The sequence below is a fragment of the Eriocheir sinensis genome, chromosome 34 (genome assembly GCF_024679095.1).
Source record: "Eriocheir sinensis breed Jianghai 21 chromosome 34, ASM2467909v1, whole genome shotgun sequence".
In the NCBI taxonomy this organism is placed as follows: domain Eukaryota; kingdom Metazoa; phylum Arthropoda; class Malacostraca; order Decapoda; family Varunidae; genus Eriocheir; species Eriocheir sinensis.
This window is the reverse complement of record NC_066542.1, coordinates 15,837,322-15,856,747: the sequence shown is the minus strand read 5'-3', so window position 1 is coordinate 15,856,747 and position 19,426 is coordinate 15,837,322. Positions and strand designations below refer to the sequence as shown.

Sequence of the window (19,426 nt, the reverse complement as noted above, 5' to 3'; positions counted from 1 at the left end):
GGCGATCAGATAGAAGGTTAGAAGTGGAAAGGTGCTTTTGAATCTTCCGGTTAAGGATTGATTCAAAAGCTTTAGATAGACAGGAAAGTAAAGCTATAGGGCGGTAGTTTGAGGGATTGGAACGGTCACCCTTCTTAGGCACAGGCTGTACAAAGGCATACTTCCAGCAGGAAGGAAAGGTAGATGTTGATAGGCAGAGACGAAAGAGTTTGACCAGGCAGGGTGTCAGCACGGAAGCACAGTTTTTAAGGACAATAGGAGGCACTCCATCAGGTTCCATAAGCCTTCTGTCATCACTTCGTTTAGAAGTGATGACATATTTTTAGCTCATAATGTATTTCTATTCTGATAATTCACTAAACTAATTCATGATACAATTCATCAGTGATGGTGCATTTCTCAGTTTGCATCCATGCCTTGCTTCATTTTTCTTTCTTCCTGTTTTCTCAAAGTCAATATGCGTTTTGACAAGCAATTATTTTTTTTACAACAAAGGAGACAGCTCAGGGGTACAAAAAAAGGGAACAATAATAAAAAAAAGCCCGCTACTCGCTGCTCTTAACTAGTTATACGTTTATCGAGGGAATATTAAAAAAATCAGCAGTGATTCTATATGTAGCAGTGTTTTATCTTATGTTCCTCATATCTTCTTTTCGCTCAGGTATCATGGCGTGTATGCGTCTTATACATCAATAATTACGATTTTTTTAATACCGCGTTTGGTTCTTGCGTGGCCGTCTTTCCAGCTTCCTACTGTTCTGAAGAGAGGAGGAAGAGAGGAAAAAGAGGACGAGGAAAGGAAAGAAAAGCGGAGGCAAGAGAGAGCGAAGAAAGAGAATGGGAAGGAGGGAATAAAAGGAAAGAAAACCGGAAATGCGATTAATAAATGTGGAGGATAAAGAGGAGGAGGGGGATGAGGAGGAGGAGGAGGCGGTGGTAGTGGTGGTGACGGTGGTGGTGGTGGTGGAGGAGGAAGAAGAGGCGGAGAAAGAGAAAGAGGAAGAAGAGGAAAAGGAGGAGAGATTCCGGGAGGCAAAGATTTCATAAACACTTCAAGACAAAAAAAAGTTAGTGGAAAAAGCAAGAAAATAGCGACGTGTGTGTGTGTGTGTGTGAGAGAGAGAGAGAGAGAGAGAGAGAGAGAGAGAGAGAGAGAGAGAGAGAGAATATGCTGTTTGGTTCTATTTATGTGTTGTTCAAGGGACCGACCCGCGCTGGGGATGGTCCCTTTTGTTTGTTGAGAGAGAGAGAGAGAGAGAGAGAGAGAGAGAGAGAGAGAGAGAGAGAGGGAGAGGGAGAGGGAGAGAAGCCTTTCCAACCTTCCTTCCTTCCTTCCTTTCTTTTTCTTTCCTTCTCTTGTTTCCTCGATTTTTCTTACAAAACTTTCTATTCGACATGAAATAAACTGACACACATACACACACACACACACACACACACACACACACACACACACACACACACACACACAGGGTAATGGTGCAGAAACAAACGAGAAACAAACAGATAGACAAACACACAAGCAGAGGGAGGGAGAGTGAAACAAATATCATCACTGGAGAGAGAGAGAGAGAGAGAGAGAGAGAGAGAGAGAGAGAGAGAGAGAGAGAGAGAGAGTGCTTGTTCATTGGTTTCAACACCCTTGGATCATCGCGTGCAATGTGAATCTGAAAGCTGCGAGGAAAAAAAATATTAGTTCTATCATGTTAGCAGCGAAAAAAAGAAATAAAATAGCGTAAAAATTTTGTAGCGAGAAATCAAAGGGGAGCCATAAATATGTTTGTTATCTCTGACCCATAACTTCTCTTTCACTTTTCCTTTTCTTTATCTATTTTTTTTCCTTTTCCTTCTCGTTATTTATTTTTTTAGTATCTTAAGTAAATTTTTTCTGCTGTCTAGTTCGTCTTTTCCTTTTCTATCTTTCTCATTTTTTATAACCTTTCTTTTTACTGTTTTTTTTCTCTTTTTCGTTGAACTACTTCTCTTTTCTGTCCTTCCTGCTCGTTTCCCAATCTTTTCTTCTTGTCCTATATATGTTCTGTTTTTTAATCTCTACTTTTCTCCACATTTTTTCCTCTTCTTATTTTGTCACTTTTTTCTTTCCCTTCATTTTTGACTTTTTTTCATTTGTCATTTTCACTTTCCTTTTTAAACTTGTTCATTTTTCTTACTTTCTGCCATTGTCTCCCGTCTCCTTCTTTTCCTTTCTGTGTATGTTATTCAGCCCATTTTTTTATGCTCATTTTCCATCTCCTATTCTTCCTTTATACCATTTCTCCCTTTCTTCTTTCCATCTCTTCCATGTTTCCTCCGTGTCCTGATCCCCTCCATGAATTAGGAATGGAAAAAATAATTGTAAAATGTTATTAGTCATCACTTTGCTGCTGCTGTTGTTAGGGCGAAAGAAGAGGAGGAAGAGGAGGAGAAAGGGGAGGAAGGAGGAGGAGGAGGAGGAGGAGGAGGAGGGGGAAAAGTAGTAGTTAACATCTGCAGCAATTATATCAAAATTATTTATATTAGCGTTTCTTGGTGAAGTCTGCTGCCGATACAGTGAGTGTGTCTCTGTGTGTGTGTGTGTGTGTGTGTGTGTGTGTGTGTGTGTGTGTGTGTGTGTTTATAAATAGACAGACGGATTTCACAGACACATATATTCGTATCCGTACAAAGATACATAAAAAAGCCAAATAAAATATATTCAACGTGACAATCAGTTCGTATCGCAATTCGAAAAGTAAAAACAAAACAAAAATCTTTAAATTCGAGAGGAATACAAGCACACAAACAAGCAAAAAGAAATACCCTGACCTTAAGATTTTAAATAGAATTCGTCTCGTTATTAAGAAAAAAGAAGTGGAGAAAAATATATAAAACCAACGGCTGTGTGTGCACCTCTGATGGAAACATGGAAATATGGAAATGCAGGCAACAGAAAGCCTATTGGCTCATTACGAGGTTGCCCGCTTTGGTAATTTAATCTGCTCGACAGACACTTGGGGCCTGGGGAGCAGATGAAAGCACCTCGGTATTCAGTTTACTCCCGACGCAACGAAAAGACGGTCGATTCGATATTTGAAGGAGTTGATGCTATTTGCATTTACTACTTACGAGGGAAGATTGTTCCAGTAGTGGATGACTCGGTTCGAAAAGAAACTCCTTCCAATGTCTGTGTTGCATCGACTCGACTGAACGGGTAAACCGTTATTTCTAGTTCTTGAGTTGGTTTGCAGGTCAAAGAATTTGGAGTAATCAACGTTATTAAACTTTTTCAGGTACTTGAAGACTTGAATCATATCCCCACGTAGGCGTCTTTTCTTCAGTGTAAAGAGATTGAGTTGCTTGAGTCGTTGAGATGTTGATGATGAGACCTGCGGCGGATGGTTGATGGCTGTGAAGTTCACCCGACTGACTTAATGGTGGTGGTAGCGGTGGTGGTGGTGGTGATGCTGGTTGTGGTGGTAGCTATGTTAGGAGTAGTGGAGGTAGTTGTAATGGTAGAGGTAGTAGTGGTAGTAGTAGTAGTAGTAGTAGTAGTAGTAGTAGTAGTAGTAGTAGTAGTAGTAGTAGTAGTTGTAGTAGTGGAAGTGATAGTGGTGATGGTTAGTTTCATCTTTCGCCGGTTGAGTAAAGAGATAAGTAGATAGATAGAGAGAGAGAGAGAGAGAGAGAGAGAGAGAGAGAGAGAGAGAGAGAGAGAGAGAGAGAGAGAGATTGTCATAATCCGATATCGGTGTATTCTGTTATGGCCGCTTATGCTTTAAGATGACTCTTTGTTAGCTGTCGTGTGTGTGTGTGGGTGTGGGTGTGTGGGTGTGTGTGTGTGTGTGGGTGTGGGTGTATATTATAGAGAGAACGCAGTGAGAGACTCGTCAACAGGATTATGAAACAGATCATTTTTCAATACATGTTTTCATCATTCTTTAATTCATATTTATTTCCTTTTGTCATTTTCCATATAACTCCATTTCCAGGTAACGGCTAGACTGTCTTTGTTATGAGAGTGGTCGTGAATCTATATATCTGACGATTCATCTTTGTCCATGGTAGATGCGACGCCATGAGGGAACGGCCAAAGCAATCAATCACCTCTCCATCTGTCCTGAACTTCACTCCTTCTCTCGTAGGTCGTCCTTAATACAATCCCAATTATCTCAACTTTTGTCTTCCTGTCTTCCTGTCTCCGCTCCCCAGCATTTAGTTTTAACACATTCTCCTGCTTGTGTGATCGTCCATTTCTCTCTTTCCCACGCACTGTTCACCTTTCTTCTCCTTCCTGGCGACCTTTAACACAGTATACCAGTCACGTCAAGTTTGGCCGCTCCTTCGCCTCTTTCCAGCAGTTCCACCTCCATTAGTCTCTTTTTCTCTACATCCTTTTCACCTGTACTTTCCATCTTGCTCTTCATCTCCCGTAGGTCGCCCATGACACATTACAATCACGTCATGTTTGGTCTTCCTCTCCTTCTTATCCTTCCTGTAGTTCCGCATCCATTTTTCATTTTTTTCTTCCTCCCTTTTCATCTCCTCCCCTGACAGTGACCTTCATAATAAACCGAGTCAAGGATTTTTCTTCTCACATTCCTAAGTTGTTTTTTTCATTCAGCTTTAACATATTCTCTTGTTGATTTTGCTATTCATGTTTTGCATAACTTTTAACTCTTTCCTTTTCCTTTTCACCGTAGTTATAATGATGTGATAATGGCTTTCAGGATCACGGCAGAGTATATCATTTCTTCCTCACAGTGACTTTGTACTGAGTTAGTTTCTATTGTTTAAGTTTTTGTTTCCATTATGCGCAGCCTCCACGTTCTTTTGTTTTGTCGTAACCTTACACTTCACACACACGCATATAACGAAGCATTCAACGTTGACCTTTTCGATAATGCAGTCTCACTTTTTTCTCGTACTCTCCGCGATCCGAATTCTTATTTAATGATTTCCCGTCCCACTCGCACCATCAACCGCTTTCAGGAATGGCATTATCACGGGACATTAAAAATTCAAATGGAATCGTCGTCGTTCAGGCCGCCCTCTTTCCTTTCTCTTCACGGAGCGGTGGTAAGCGGGGCATTTTTCCTCCTATTATTTTTAACTCCTGGCGTGCGTCCAATTGTCTGAATGAAAATGTCGAGGGACGGAGAGAAGGAGAGGAAGAGAGAGGACGAGAGGGAAGGCCGCAGCGTTCTTGTGTTGGTGGTGCTGCGTAGACTCGGAGGACCACGGAATAAACAGTAAAGTTATATTTCCATTAATGTTTCTCTCGCTGGAGCTTCCAAGTTTATAAAGAGACAAAGCGGTGTTCTGCCTCGTGGAAGGGTCAAGTTGTGGTCAAACTGAATCCTTTTTTTGGTGGCTTCTGGAACGAGTGGTATTTTTAGTCTGTCATTCTAACGTTTGTCATCATTTCAGTTTAATTACGAGTTTAAGAGTGGCATTTTTATTTTTATCTGTCTAACGTAAGCCATCATTTCTGAAAGCTGCAAGTTCAAGGGTCTCAAAATCAGCATCAACACTAAGGCAATGTATCAAAAGTAAGCTGCTGCCCACTTAGACCATAGCGACGGACTTGTACCAGGTATCATCCTTACTGGGGCCAATGTTTATCGTTTATCATCTAACGTAAACCTACACTTCTGGAAGCTAGAACAAGACCTCAAAATCGGCATCAACACCCAGGGCAGAACAACAAAAACACGCTGACTCCTTCCCGACGAACTTGTCCCAGGCATCATGATTTTATTGAAGTGAATGTTACTCCTGTTTTTTCATATACCCAAGACATAATTTCTGGAAGCTTCAAGTATAGGAGCCTCAAAATTAGCATCAACACCCATAGCAAAATAGCAACAACATGCTGCTTCCTCCCATCTCTCACCAAACCGACGAACTTGTGCAAGAAGTCAGTATTTTTATGGTGGTGATTCCATTTTTTTCTAACGTAAGCCTTCCTGGAAGGTATATGGGCCTCAGCATCAGCCTCAAAACCTAAGGCAAAATAGCAAAACCAGTCTGGTGCCTTCCCCCTCTAACCAAAACGACGAATTTGTGCCCAGCATCGTCTTTTTTTTATGGGGGACTAGTATGAATATTTCTCCTTCCGGTAAATTGGCCTCCACGCAGGACACGGCAGCAGAGGCAAAGGTCATGCAGCTGCTCCCCCTCCGGCAAATTATTCTGCAGCCTGCATTCCAACACGCGGCCGACAACGAGTCTGAGTGATTAAGACGCCCCTGGAAATATACTACATCCTTTTCGGGTTGAGGTTGTTTAATTTTCCTCTTGCTCTAAAGAAAAACAATTGAGGATGTTTTATGGAAGATGCAAAGTTGCAATAGGTATTCTCCTCTACATCTGCAGCACAGTTACTTGCCCCATAACATGGCCCCGGAAATATGATGTCTTCTCTTTTTATTGAAGTTATGTTTTCTCTCGTGCTCGGGAACAACAAATTAAAACAAAGCTTACGTGAGGTTTTGCTATATCAACCGTGCTACAGTCAAAGCACGTTTCGCTCTGAACATTTATGTCAAAACGACTCGCTGATGAAGACGCCTGCTTGAAGCTGTTTATAAATATATCTCTTGCTCGGAATCAATAAAACAATAAAACTGGAGTGGAGGATTGTGGAGGATGATGCAAAGTGAAAACGGATCTCCGTCTTAACATTCACATCACTGACTCACCGACGGCTTACAAGAAAAAGAATCACGAGACAGACGCATTTAGGCAAGTTCCTGCCGAATAATAATAATAATAAGTGATAATAATAATAATAGTAATAATAATAGCCTTTACCATTTTCTTTGAGCATCACTGCCTGTTCGCGTCCGTTCTTGTGATTGCAGCAAAAAAAATATTAAAAAAACACGATATCAAGGGGAGCGTTTTTTTATTTGCCAACCCCAGAGAACGAGAAGAGCCCAGGGACCCTTTTGACACTTCCTTGTACTCGGAAGTGGAGCGCGGCCGAGACTCTGAAGCTCCCAGATTCATTAAAGAAGAAACGTGACTCATTCTTTTGATATTTTTGCCTCTGAGATTTGGAGCAAAACGGCGCCTTGTAATGAGACATGAAGACGTGTGTGCGCTTGCTGTGACTGAAACTTTCTTGTGTCGAGTTCATATCTGCCGCCATCATAGTTTATTTGTACAAGTATAATCACCGCATTTAACTTAGTAGAAGACAGTGATGAAGAGAAAGAGATAAGGAGAGAATGATGAAGACAACTTAAACGATGGGAAGAGAGAATGAAGCGAGGGGACAAGAGGTGATCGGAATAAAAATGAGAAAAGGAGAAGGGAACATTGAATAGGAAAAGATGTTGGATGGTAAAAAGAAACGAGAAAAAGGAATGAAAATAGTGAATGGGTAAGGAGGAGAAAGCCCGAGGTAGGAGAAAGGAAACAATGTAAGGAGAAAAAGGAAAAAGGAAACCAATGGACAGAGCAGAAAAATAAAGGAAAAAGATGGAAAAAGTGTTAAGGGACGGACAATAATAGAGTGTGTATTTCACCGACTGTCCGCCTCTCCACCCCTCCCCAACCACCACCAGCACCACCACCGTACTTCCCATAACACAATGTCACACACACGTTAAAGCTGACGTGAAGCCTGCAGTTAATTTAGGCCTCTCCAGTACCACCAACAGGTTCCACAAAATGAGGTGCCAGGGTAGAAAGCGCAAAGAATCATTGTCTCTCCCTTTTGTTCCTCGTTTTTACGGAAGAGATGCTTTCAATGCTATTTCCTGTTTCTTTTTTTGTGTGGGTCACTCTTGTTTGCAGTGTTTGTCTTTTTATTTTTTTGTTCATCTTGTTTTTGTTTTCTCCTCTTAGTTTTTGTTCATCTTTTGTTTTTCTTCCTCTTGTTCATATCGTTTCCCTTCTAATGTATTCTTTTCGTTATCCACTTTACTACGATATACATTATCTTCCTTATGTCTTTCCGAGTACGCATGGCTTAACGTAAAAATAATAATAATAACCTGAAAGAAAACAATAGTGAAGCCAAAAACATAGATTTTCATCAACATCAAAAAGGCAAAAACTGTGAAAAAAGGAACGAAGGAAATTAGCAGAAATGGCAAGGCAAAGCAAGGCACGGATGCGTTGACCTGAAAGAAACAAACAGATGGGTAACTTAAATATTTCTCCTCGGGGCTGAAGATGATGGCCTGGATGGTTGGTTGGTGTCGGCCAGTAATAATGATAATAATAATAATGCTGCTTGCTTGTTTGGAGGGGGGGGGGAGGGAAATACTGACACACACACACACACACACACACACACACACACACACACACACACACACACACACACACACACACACACACACACACACACACACACACACACTTGCAGATACACACACAGGTACCCCTACACACCTGTATTGGTCTTGCTGTTGCAGTAGTCGGTGATGAACTTCTCGAGGGTAAAGCGCGGTAGGTGTAAGTTCTTGGTCACCTGCACAGGCTCCACATCCTTCCACAAGAACACCAGGTCCTCCGTGGTCCATCCGTCTGCGGCAGGCGGGGCACGGTGCGGCGGGGCGGAGTGAACGGCGTGGAAGAGGGAGAGAAAAGGAGGAGATTAGAAGCGAGGAACTATTTGGGATAAGATAGCAAAGAAAGAGAGAAGTAATAATAAAGGAACTAGGAACGGTATGGAGAGAGAGAGAGAGAGAGAGAGAGAGAGAGAGAGAGAGAGAGAGAGAGAAAAGCGGGGACGGTATGAAGCGAGGTAACAAGAGAGAGATAGAGAGTAAGTATCGTTAAGTGTCTGGGAACGGTGTGGCGCAAGATAATAGTGAGGGAGAGAGAGGAGGTGGAGTTGTGAGGGCAATATGACATGGGGTGGGCGGGGAGTGGAATAGGTAAGGGGAGAGGAGTAGCGGGACGGGGAGCGTAAGCCGGGAAGAGGTGAACAGTTAAGTTACTGGAACACAGCTTAAAGTAGATTACAGTCTTAGGCGGGACAGGAGAAGAGGAGAACGTGGAGGAAGTACGAAATATATGAAGAACTTATCAAATAGGAAGGTCAAGAGAGGCGAAGGAAGTGGAAAGGGAGAAGTGAAAGGGGAGGAAGGGTAGAGAGGGGACACAAGAGAATGGGAAATGTGTAGAGTTATGGATAGAGAGGTATGGGAAAAACAGGGGTGTATGGAAAGGGAGCGGAAGGGTAACGGCAAATCAGACGAACGAGGATGATATAATAGACGATAAAAGAGGAAAGAATAAGAATGACGAACGGGTGCGATGGTGCATGAAAACAGAGAGATAGGTGGGGCGAAGTAAGAATAAAAGAAGGAAAGAAAGCACAATAGGAAAACGGAAAAAAAGAACGGACAGGGTGTAAAGAGAGAAAAAGACGCAGTGTTGAGAGTTACTGTGACGGAAATGGAGATAATGAAGAAGGTAAGGAAAGAAGGAAGGAAAGGAGTGAAAACAGGAGAAGGAAGAAGAGCAGGAGGATGGCGGTGGTAACAGGAGAGGAAGCAGCGGCAAGAACAAAAAAACGAACTTAAAAAATGAGGTAAAAGAACAAATGGCAGGTTCCGAGAAAGGTGAAGAAAAATAAAAAGAGAAGGAAAGGAAAATAGCAGACAAAATGAAGCAACACGAACAGTCTACCAGCGTTAAAGTGTGATTATTAGTTTGTTAGTTTGTTTGTCTGTTTATGTGGGGAGGAGAATGAAGAAAAAGAAGACGAAAAGAAAAGGAAAACCAGACAAATTGAAGGGACAGGAGCAGCCGACTAGCGTTCAAGTGTGTTTGCAAGTGTGTTTGATTTGTTTGTTTGTTTATTTATGCGGGGATGAGGGACAGTAGGTGAAATATTTATATTAGGTTAGCTACTACACGTCTCAGAGGGAAATTTAGATGTATCTCATTGCTTATTCATTTGTATGTATATATGAATGTGTGTGTGTATGTAAGTTTGGAAGTATTAAGACCATTTCAGATCATCCTTTTTTGCGTAATGATTTGTTTACAAGCTTCGTGCTGTAAACATCTCCCTCGCGCCTAGTTTGCTGAATGTTATCCTTGACTAGTAAAAAATAATGATATGAAGTCAGGGCATAAACAGGGAAAGCAAGGCAGGAGGGATGAGGGTTCCAAGTTATAGCATTTATTTGGCAACGGTGTCTGTCGTGGAGGGGGGAAAGAGGGCGTCCGACATGCTGTTAACAATGACAGGCGTGGAAGTGGAGAAATGGAGGATAGACACTGAACTGGTAACATTGTCTGACGTAGTGGGGTGAGGGTGAAGCGCCGAGCTCTGGTAACACTGTCAGGCGGGGAAGTAGAAGGTGGGGAGACCCTGAGCTGGTAACATTGTCAGGCGGGGAAATGGAGGAGGAAGGGGGAGACTCCAAGCTGGCAACATCGTCTGACAGTGGGTGGAAGGGTGAGGCGCCAAGCTGGTAACACTGCTCGCAACACTGTTTGTCCTGACGGTGACGTGCTGGCGCAGGTGCTAAACAAGACCAATTATCTGGCGGGATGCAGATCGCCGCGCGCTTCGCTGCTCAGGTGTTTACGTTACTGGCGCTTTCGAAATTAATGTTCCGGGCAGGTGATGTCTGACAGGGGCGGCTGGGAGCTCCTGTGTCTAGTTTCATCTAAGAGTTGACGAATTTTCTGTTTTATTTCATATGAGGTAGACAGTAAGTTTAGTCGTGTCTTCTGTTCTGTAAAATTTCTCCCATGAGTTGATGAGGGTTTTTTTTCATGCACGAACATGGTAGAAAGATTTAATAGATTATCTTCACCGTCTAATTTCTCTTAAGATTAGATGATTGTTAGAAAGATTACACAGGTTTTCTTTTGTGTGTTCTTTGTTTAATTCTACATAGGTCTCGTTTAAACCAATATATAAAGACTGAGAATATCGTCTGTCTAAATACGTCTGACGCAAGGCACTTAACTTTAACACAGAGGGATCAATATGTCCCGCGCTGCCCTCTGTGGACTAACAAACGAACGAGATCCTTTGAAACACATATATAATCGCACTTAGTCCGCCGCGCGTGCCTCGACTCAACACTCCCTGTGGCGTTGCTGAAGTTTTGGCATGGGAGGTTAAAAGCAAATGCCGTGAACGCCGAGAACTCTTTTAACTCTTTAACTCCTTAATTTAGTGACCGATTAGCTCACAATTTTGCTTTCAACTTTTATTTTACCTTTCGCTTCCATCTCTCTTTTTTTTAATCGCCTTCCATTTTTCTTCGTTCTTTTTTGCTTGTTTTTTTCTGATGATTTTTCTAACTCCCTTCCTTCTCCTGTTTTATGTATGCCTTCCATCTCTCTTTATTTTATTTCTCACTCCCATCTCCCTTTTTTTCAGATGACATTTTTCGTCGTCATCCTTCTTGCTTGTTTTTTTCAGATGATTGTTGTTTTCTACCTCCTTTTCTCTCCTTTTTTTTATTTATTCCTTCCATCTCTCTCCAACTTCCATTTTGTTTTTTACCTCATTAATTATTTTGCTTATATATCCTAACTCCCTTACTCCCCCACCTCTGTTTTTATCTACTTCTCTTTTCGTCTACTACTATATTTACTATTTCCATCTTCTCTTTTCTTTTTTAAACCTTTTTCTCATATTCCCTTTCTTTCCTTTACCTTTCCCTTTCTCTACTTGCCGTCTCTATCCACCCCCTGTTCTATTATTATCCCTATTTTATTATCCAACATCGTTTTTTCATTGCCCTTTTATAATACTTCTAAACCTATCTTCATCCCTTCATCCTCTACTTCATCTCCTCCGTTCCTACCTCTTCCTCACCCTAATCAGCCTTTTGTTTTCTCTCCCTTTCACTCTCTCTCGGCGCGAAGCAAACCTTGTTCCTCGAAGCACCATAAACGCTAAGAAACCCGAAATCCGGCTTCTTTTTCAGCTCGCAAGGGGGAACTCTCCTAAAGCCCCTAAATAGACGTCCCTCCCGCCCCCCAAGTGGCCATGAGTGGAGTTCTGAATGCCGGCAAATTCCCAGCGGCGCTCCACACTTGGCCTTGGAGATCAATAGTCCGGGATTAGGTGGTTTCCATGATAACTCTATTTGGGATTTTTTTTTTTTTTCTTTCCTGGCACCGCTCTGGCTGATTGTCTAAAGGGAGGAGAAAAGCAAGGCAATGGAGGTATATCCGAAATGGTGATGACGCTGTGTGGGGGTGGGGGGTGGGGAATTGGGGGGAGGGAGCGTGCGGGGGGGGGGGGGGGGGGTTGGAATGAATGTGTGTGTGTGTGTGTGTGTGTGTGTGTGTGTGTACGTGGACGAGTGCGTGCTTTCAGACCATGAACGTAATCTCTCCAAGCTCTTTCTTGCTTCTCGTCTCTTCCTTCGTTCCTTCGTTTTTTTTTTTTTTTTTCTTCCTTCTCGTGTCTTACTTCCTCCTCCTCCTCCTCCGGCTTCCATTTCTCCTTTTTGTCTCTGAATATCCTTAGCCTTCCTTGCTTGCCTCCATTTCTGCTTCCTTTCCTTCGTTACTTCTTTCCCTCTTACTGCCTTTCCTCCCTCTTTCTCTCTCTCTCCTTTCCTATATTTCTTCCTTACTTGCCACCTTCCCTTCTCTCCTATCTTCTCGGCCTTCCTTCCTCCTCCTTTTTCTTTGTTAACTCCTTCCTGTCATTCAACCATTTCCTCTTGCTCTCTCGTCTCTCTCTCTCTTTCCTACCTTTTTCCTACCTTCTATCTTCTATTTTCTTCCTTTTTCCTACTTTTTTTGCTAATTTTTTGTCTTTTCTTTTTGCTTCTTTTGTTTCATTAGCTCTCCCCACCGTCCTTTTGTGTTTCTATTCTTCCACTATTTCTATACCTAACATCCTCCCTTCTTACCTACCTGCCTTGCCTCCCTTCCCCTCTCCCTTTCTTTATTACCTTCCTCTGCTACCATTTTCCTCACCTTTCTTCTACCCTCCGTCGTTTTCCCTCTTTTATCTGCACCAGCTTCCAGTCTTACCTCTCATACTCCTCCTCTCCCTTGCATCTATTTCCACCACCTAGCTCCTTTATTTCTTGTTCCTATTCGTCCAGCTTTATACGCTTTACCCAAACACTATTTAGTATTAGCGGGGATGCACCAGAGTTAAGTACTCCCTAACGATGCATCCAACAAGGCCCAGCCACACGTGTCGAGCGGTAACAAGGTTTTAGCTGAGCGGGGTAATATGTAGTTAACTTTTGGGGAACATAGCGGCGCGAGCTCGTTGGTACCGTTGGATACGTAAGGGCACACAAGGGTACAAGAACATAGCGAGGATTTATAGCTAAGTTTTTTCGGGCTGGGTGGAGGAGAGCTCTGAGAAGCATCGACCCAACACAGAAAATGGGAAGTGATGTACAGGGTAAGAAAAGCTGCAAATGAGACGAAAATCATAGGGCCTCTTTCACAGTCGTTTTGTTTGTTTTGATCTTTACCAATGGCTGTTATGGCCGCTATAGTATTCCCACGTAAAACCGGCCGATGAGGTAGTGGCGGCTGCGGGGTTAGCTTAGCACCGCACCTTGCCTCATACTCTCAACACCTCTCGCCTCCTCTGCAGCCGCCACTACCCCATAGGCCAGTTTCACGTGGAAAACTATAGCGTCAATCCCCGCCATTGGTAACGATCAAAACAAAGTGATTGTGAAAGCGGCCCTATAGAGACTGTCAACGAGTATCAAGTTTTGTCAGTGGATATCAAACAAGGCTGCAAGTGAGGGTACTGGATGATGCTTTAAGGTATTAGGAGCTTAACCGAAGAGATCGTGCACGCGATATGACTGGATCAATAATGAGTGTCAATGGGTTTTGAGTCAATATCAAATAAGGCTTCTAGTGAGGGGATTATATACTATTATTAAGGTATTAGGAAACGAAAGGAAGACATCATGCAAAAAATATAACTGAATGAATACGTCAAAGAATGAATAAGAAAGTTTCTGGAAATAGAAATAAATGATCTGGTAAGTAAAAAAAGAAGAATGATGCTTGAGATTATTAGATCATCAAAGTATTAAGAAATCAACCGAAAGGAATGCATTACACAATATAACACTATAAGTAAGAACTAAACAGAAAGAATTATATGACAAACTAAAATATAAGATCAAATCGTCGAAGTAGTTCAATCAGGAGCCAACTGAGGGCGTTAGGAGTCAGTTACGAGGTATGATGGAGTGGCAGGTGTGGTCAGGTGTCAGGAGGTACTCACAGGAGGCCATGAGGAGCTGACACTGCTGACGGTCCAACGGAAACAGCTTGAGGTTCATGGGGCAGGAGAGCGTGAGGGAGATCCTGAAGAAGACGATGGAGAGAGAAAAAAAAAAGTTATCTCCTATTCTTTTATCTCCTCCTCCTCCTCCTCTTCCTTCTCGCTTATTCTCATCTTCAACCTCTTCGTCATTCACATCGAGTCCTCAAGTCTCTCTCTCTCTCTCTCTCTCTCTCTCTCTCTCTCTCTCTCTCTCTCTCTCTCTCTCTCTCTCTCTCTCTCTCTCTCTCTCTCTCTCTCTCTCTCTCTCTCTCTCTCTCTCTCTCTCTCTCTCTCTCTCTCTCTCTCTCTCTCTCTCTCTCTCTCTCTCTCTCTCTCTCTCTTTTTTTTCTGCTTTACTTTCTTTTTGTTTCCCTTTTTGTCTTTATTTTTGTGGCAGTCCATGTTGTTGTTGTTTTCTCTCTTGTTGCCTTCACTCCGGGTCCATTAATTGACTTTTTTGTTTATTTGTTCTTTGCACCCACTGCCCTGCATCTCTCTCTCACTCTCTCTCTCTCTCTCTCTCTCTCTCTCTCTCTCTCTCTCTCTCTCTCTCTCTCTCTCTCTCTCTCTCTCTCTCTCTCTCTCTCTCTCTCTCTCTCTCTCTCTCTCTCTCTCTCTCTCTCTCTCTCTCTCTCTCTCTCTCTCTCTCTCTCTCTCTCTCTCTCTCTCTCTCACATGGCCTTAAGCTTCCTCCTCTCTCCATTTCTCGCTTCTCTTCCACCTCGACACTTCTCATTTATTACATACTCACAAATTTACTGTTATTCCACCCTTCCACTTCCCATTCATCTCTCCTCCTCTCACTCACTCACTCACTCGCTCACCCACATATCTTCATTTATCTCCCAAATCTTTACCGTACTCATTTATCACTTTTTCACATGTTTTATCTTCATTTGACCTCCAAACAACCTTTACCCTTGGCCAAACTCCCTCATTTATTTTTTGTTCTTCTCCCTCTCCCTTACAAACCGTCACTTTCACCTTTCTTTCATTTCACTCTTTTTTTGCGTTTTCTATTTCACTGCATGTATTCCTCTTGTATCCTTCACTTCACCTTCAGTTTCTTTCACCTTCGTTCTTCCAGCTTTTCTTTTTCGCTCACTTATTCTCCTCTTTCATTCCATTCTAGTCACGGTTGTTATTTCTCTTTCACACAATACGGATATTTTCTTTCTCTCTGCCGTCTGGCCTCTGTTTCTCTGCTATCACCTTCTCCTCTTCATCTCTTCTACATCTTCATTATCTTTCAATTCTCCCCTCTCTCCTTCACTATATCCCTATCCTTTGTTCTCTAAACCTACGTCTAGTATGTCTTTCTCTTTCTTTCTTTTCCTCCTTTACTGATTTTCCTCCTCTCAAGTTCACGTAATGTTTCTCTTCCCTCCCACGCAGTAGCTTCCACACACACGCGTCATCACTCCCATATACACTCTTCCCCCTCCCACTCTATCTCTCTCGCTCTCCCTTGCACCTCTGCTCCACGCCCTCGACCTGTCTCCCACCCTTTACTAACCTTTGTATCTCTCCTCTTTCATACACACACGGGTTAGCACTTCCAGCTACGGCGCTTCCTCTCTCTCCTCCTTTTGTCTCTCTCACCTGTACTTCACCTAAACACACACGACCTATTTCCGTCCCATTTATAAACCTTTGTCTCTCCTACACATAAACGCGTTATCTCCCTCCCCCATACGCTCATCTCTCCTTCTGTCTCTCATTCTCTCCTGTGCTTCCCCTCCTACACGCCCACAGCCTGTTTTCTCTCATCTTCCCTTCCCCAAGGCTCACCTGATGCTGTAGAGGACGCCGCCGTCGGGGTAGATACGGATGTACAGATTGGGCAGGATGATGTTGTGGAAGTGTCCCTCCTTCTCGTTCTTGAAGAAAAGGTCAGGCATCCACACCATCTCCGTTTCGGTCAGTGTCAGGTACTGGATGCGACCTGGCCACCACCGGAGCGAACACGGAGAGAGAGAGAGAGAAAGGGAAGTGTATGGGTGGGAGGGAAAGACGTGAAGTTGGATGTAATTATTTTTTTTCAATTATGTTCTATTGATGAAAGTTAATTATTTTTTCTCACAAGTACAGCACGTGTGAGACATCAAAGAGCAATGGAATTTTTAGGAGAAGACAGAGAAGGAGGAGACGGAGGAGGAGAAGGGGAAAAAAGAGGAGTGAGAGAAATGTAATTAGGGAAAGGTGCCTGACACTTGAGAGAGAGTTCGTACTTTGCATACTATACGAGAAAAAAAAATGAAAAAACGAGGAATAGGTCAGAGAGAGAGAGAGAGAGAGAGAGAGAGAGAGAGAGAGAGAGAGAGAGAGAGAGAGAGAGAGAGAGAAAGTTACAATCTTTTTCATCCATGGTGTAAGACTAAAAGGATGATTCATGGAGAGGTTTAATTAAAAACAGGTGTGAAAAACCCCCTACGTCGCACGCTATAGAAAGAGAATGATAACCAATTAAGGATGAAAGACAGGTGAGAGAAAGTTCTGTTCCTACCTTGTATTCTATAGGAAGAGAAGGATAATTAGCGAAAAGGGAGGGACAGGTGAGAAAATTCAGTTCCTACCTTGCATGCTATCGAAGGTCAATCGCTGATCCGTCCACTGCTCTCTGAAGGTGATTTGGATGCTGTACTCCTGCGTGGGGAAGAAAGAAGGGATTAAGAGAGGATACGTGTGAGAGAGAGAGAGAGAGAGAGAGAGAGAGAGAGAGAGAGAGAGAGATTCGACAGACTACCGGATCCTTATATAACCTCACTTCCTGCGCCATTTTCCCTCGGCAAGTATTTCTTTATGATCACGGTCACTGCTTTATCTTTTCCGTGCGACATTATTCCTGTATCCCTCCCTCTTCTCTTTCTTTCCCTCTCTTCTTTCTCTTCCTCTCTTCTGACTCCATCATCATCATCATCCTAGTTTTCAGTCTCCTTTTCATTTTCCATTCTTTTGGCTCCCGACTTCACCCTCTCCTCCTCTCTACTTCCATCGTTGCCTTTCCCTGGTTCTCGACTCTCCTTTTCGCCCATTCTATGCCTTCCTACTTTCCTTATTATGCTCATTCACCTCATTTGTTTATATCCTCCCTTTGCCTTCATCCCTTTTTCCCCTTAACCCTTTTCTTCTTCTTCTATTCCATTCCATACTCACCATCATCTAGTAAACTCGTATTCCTCCCTTCTATTCCTTCCACCTCTCTTTCTCTTCTCCACTCTACTCTCATCTTTAAACTCGCATTCCTCTCCTTTGCTCTTGCCTTTCTCTGCTTCTCCCGCCCTTGACTTTCTTACCTCTCTCTTGCCTTCCCGTCCTGTCTACTCCTTCTATCCCCAAGTCCCTCATTCCCTCTCACCCTTCCATCCCCTGCTCTCCCTCTTTTCTCCCAACCCTTACTCTGCCTCCTTGTATCATTATTCCACCCCTGCTCTCCCGCCCTTCCCTCGCTGCCGCCCTTCTCTCGTTCCTTCCGCTTCACACTCACCATCTTCACGTCCGAGATCGTCTGCACGTTTCGGATCATGATGTTGATATGTACCACGGCGGGACCTGCGGAAGACGTCAGTGACCATTAGAACGTGAGAGGGGGAGGATGTGCGTGTGTGCGAGTGTGTGTGTGTGTGTGTGTGTGTGTGTGTGTGTAATAAGGGAGGTGGGGATGGAGCCTGGGATGTGTTAAGTAAAACCCCAGAATATTAAAAATCGGAAAAAACGCATATAAGCTTTCATTTTAGTGTTTTGTCTTTTTATGGGAATTGAATTTTGTTGGGAAGATTTTTTAATGCCAGCCCTTGTTTTATGATTTATGAACCACCACTGACAAAGAGACTGTAGGAAGGGAGGATGTAAGTATGTGTGTTAAGGGTACGAGTTTGTATGTGTGTTATGATAATGGGTGTGTAAGTATTGGCTATGTGGGTAGTTATATAAAGATCGATGGACATGTATGAACCACTTTGTCTAAAACGAAAATGAATCCGAAAGAAAACCCAAAGAGAAACCATGTAATATTGAAATAAAAAAGAACAAGATAACAGGAGGGAATGGAGGATAATGATTCTGAACAAATTCGCCTCAAGCCTAAAATAAAATTATAAGACAAGAAAAATAGGAAGGAAAATTAAGGGAAAAGTTAAAGAAAATTATGAAATATGGGCACGCGGGTCGCTGGAAAGTGATTCTCGACAAGTTAGGGGAACACGAATCCTCTTAATGGCTTAACATAAAGAGACTCGGCGAGGAGCGGAGTGAGTCGGCCCAGGCGTCTCCAGGCGACTCAGGGGGGACTCACAGACTCACTGATTGGCTCTGACTCAGACCACACTACACTGTTATTGAAAGAGAATCACTTGGAATGGCTCAAAGGACAGGGACTAGAAATAACACTTGAATTGTGACTCATGGGAACTCGGAATGGCACTTAGAAGGACTCACGGGGACTTGGAATGACTCATGGAAATTTGGAATTGCACTGGGTGACTCACGGGGGACCTGTAATGACTCATGGGGACTCGGAATGACACTCGGAATAGGACTTTAAATGACTCACGGGGGACTTGGATTTACTCAAGGGAACACGGGATGACTCAAGGGAACACGGAATGACTTATGGGGACACGGAATGACTCCTGGGGACACGGAATGACTTATGGGGACACGGAATGACTTATGGGGACACGGAATGACTTATGGGGACACGGAATGACTTATGGGGACACGGAATGACTCCTGACTCATGGGGACCCGGAATGACTTAAGGGACTCGGAATGACTTATGGGAACACGGAATGACTTATGGGGATACAAATGACTCATTGGGACTCGGAATGACTCATGGGGACACAGAATGACATATGAGGCAACGGAATGACTCACGAGGACTCGGAATGACTCGTGGGGACTGGAAATGGCTTAAAAGGAAATAAGTGGATTTCAAGGATTTGAAATGGAAACTTAAAACGACCTCAGGTTATGACTGCCTCAAGGGAACTGACAACTGCCTCAGTGGAACATACGACTAAGAGGAAATTACAACTGCCTCAGTGGAACATACGACTAAGAGGAAATTACAACTGCCTCAGTGGAACTTATGACTTCCTCAAAAGAATTTACGACTGATTCAGGGGACCTTATGGCCGCCTCAGGAGAACTTACGACTGCCTCAGGGAAACTTACAACTGCCTC

At 43.2% G+C, this 19,426-nt stretch overlaps 1 protein-coding gene across 6 annotated transcripts in view; it reads right to left on the bottom strand.

Moving 5' to 3' along the window:
* The window catches only part of LOC127007153 (glutamate-gated chloride channel-like), a 53,391-nt gene that overhangs the window by 16,557 nt on the left and 17,408 nt on the right, over nucleotides 1-19,426 (bottom strand). For all 6 annotated transcript variants that reach the window (XM_050877837.1, XM_050877838.1, XM_050877840.1 and 3 more), the window contains exons 4-8: nucleotides 17,727-17,791; nucleotides 16,816-16,885; nucleotides 16,031-16,184; nucleotides 14,198-14,280; nucleotides 8,386-8,520 (exon numbers count right to left, since the gene is read on the bottom strand). In XM_050877837.1, the coding sequence (XP_050733794.1) occupies nucleotides 8,386-8,520; nucleotides 14,198-14,280; nucleotides 16,031-16,184; nucleotides 16,816-16,885; nucleotides 17,727-17,791 (507 nt within the window). The remainder of the gene's footprint in view (nucleotides 1-8,385; nucleotides 8,521-14,197; nucleotides 14,281-16,030; nucleotides 16,185-16,815; nucleotides 16,886-17,726; nucleotides 17,792-19,426) is intronic.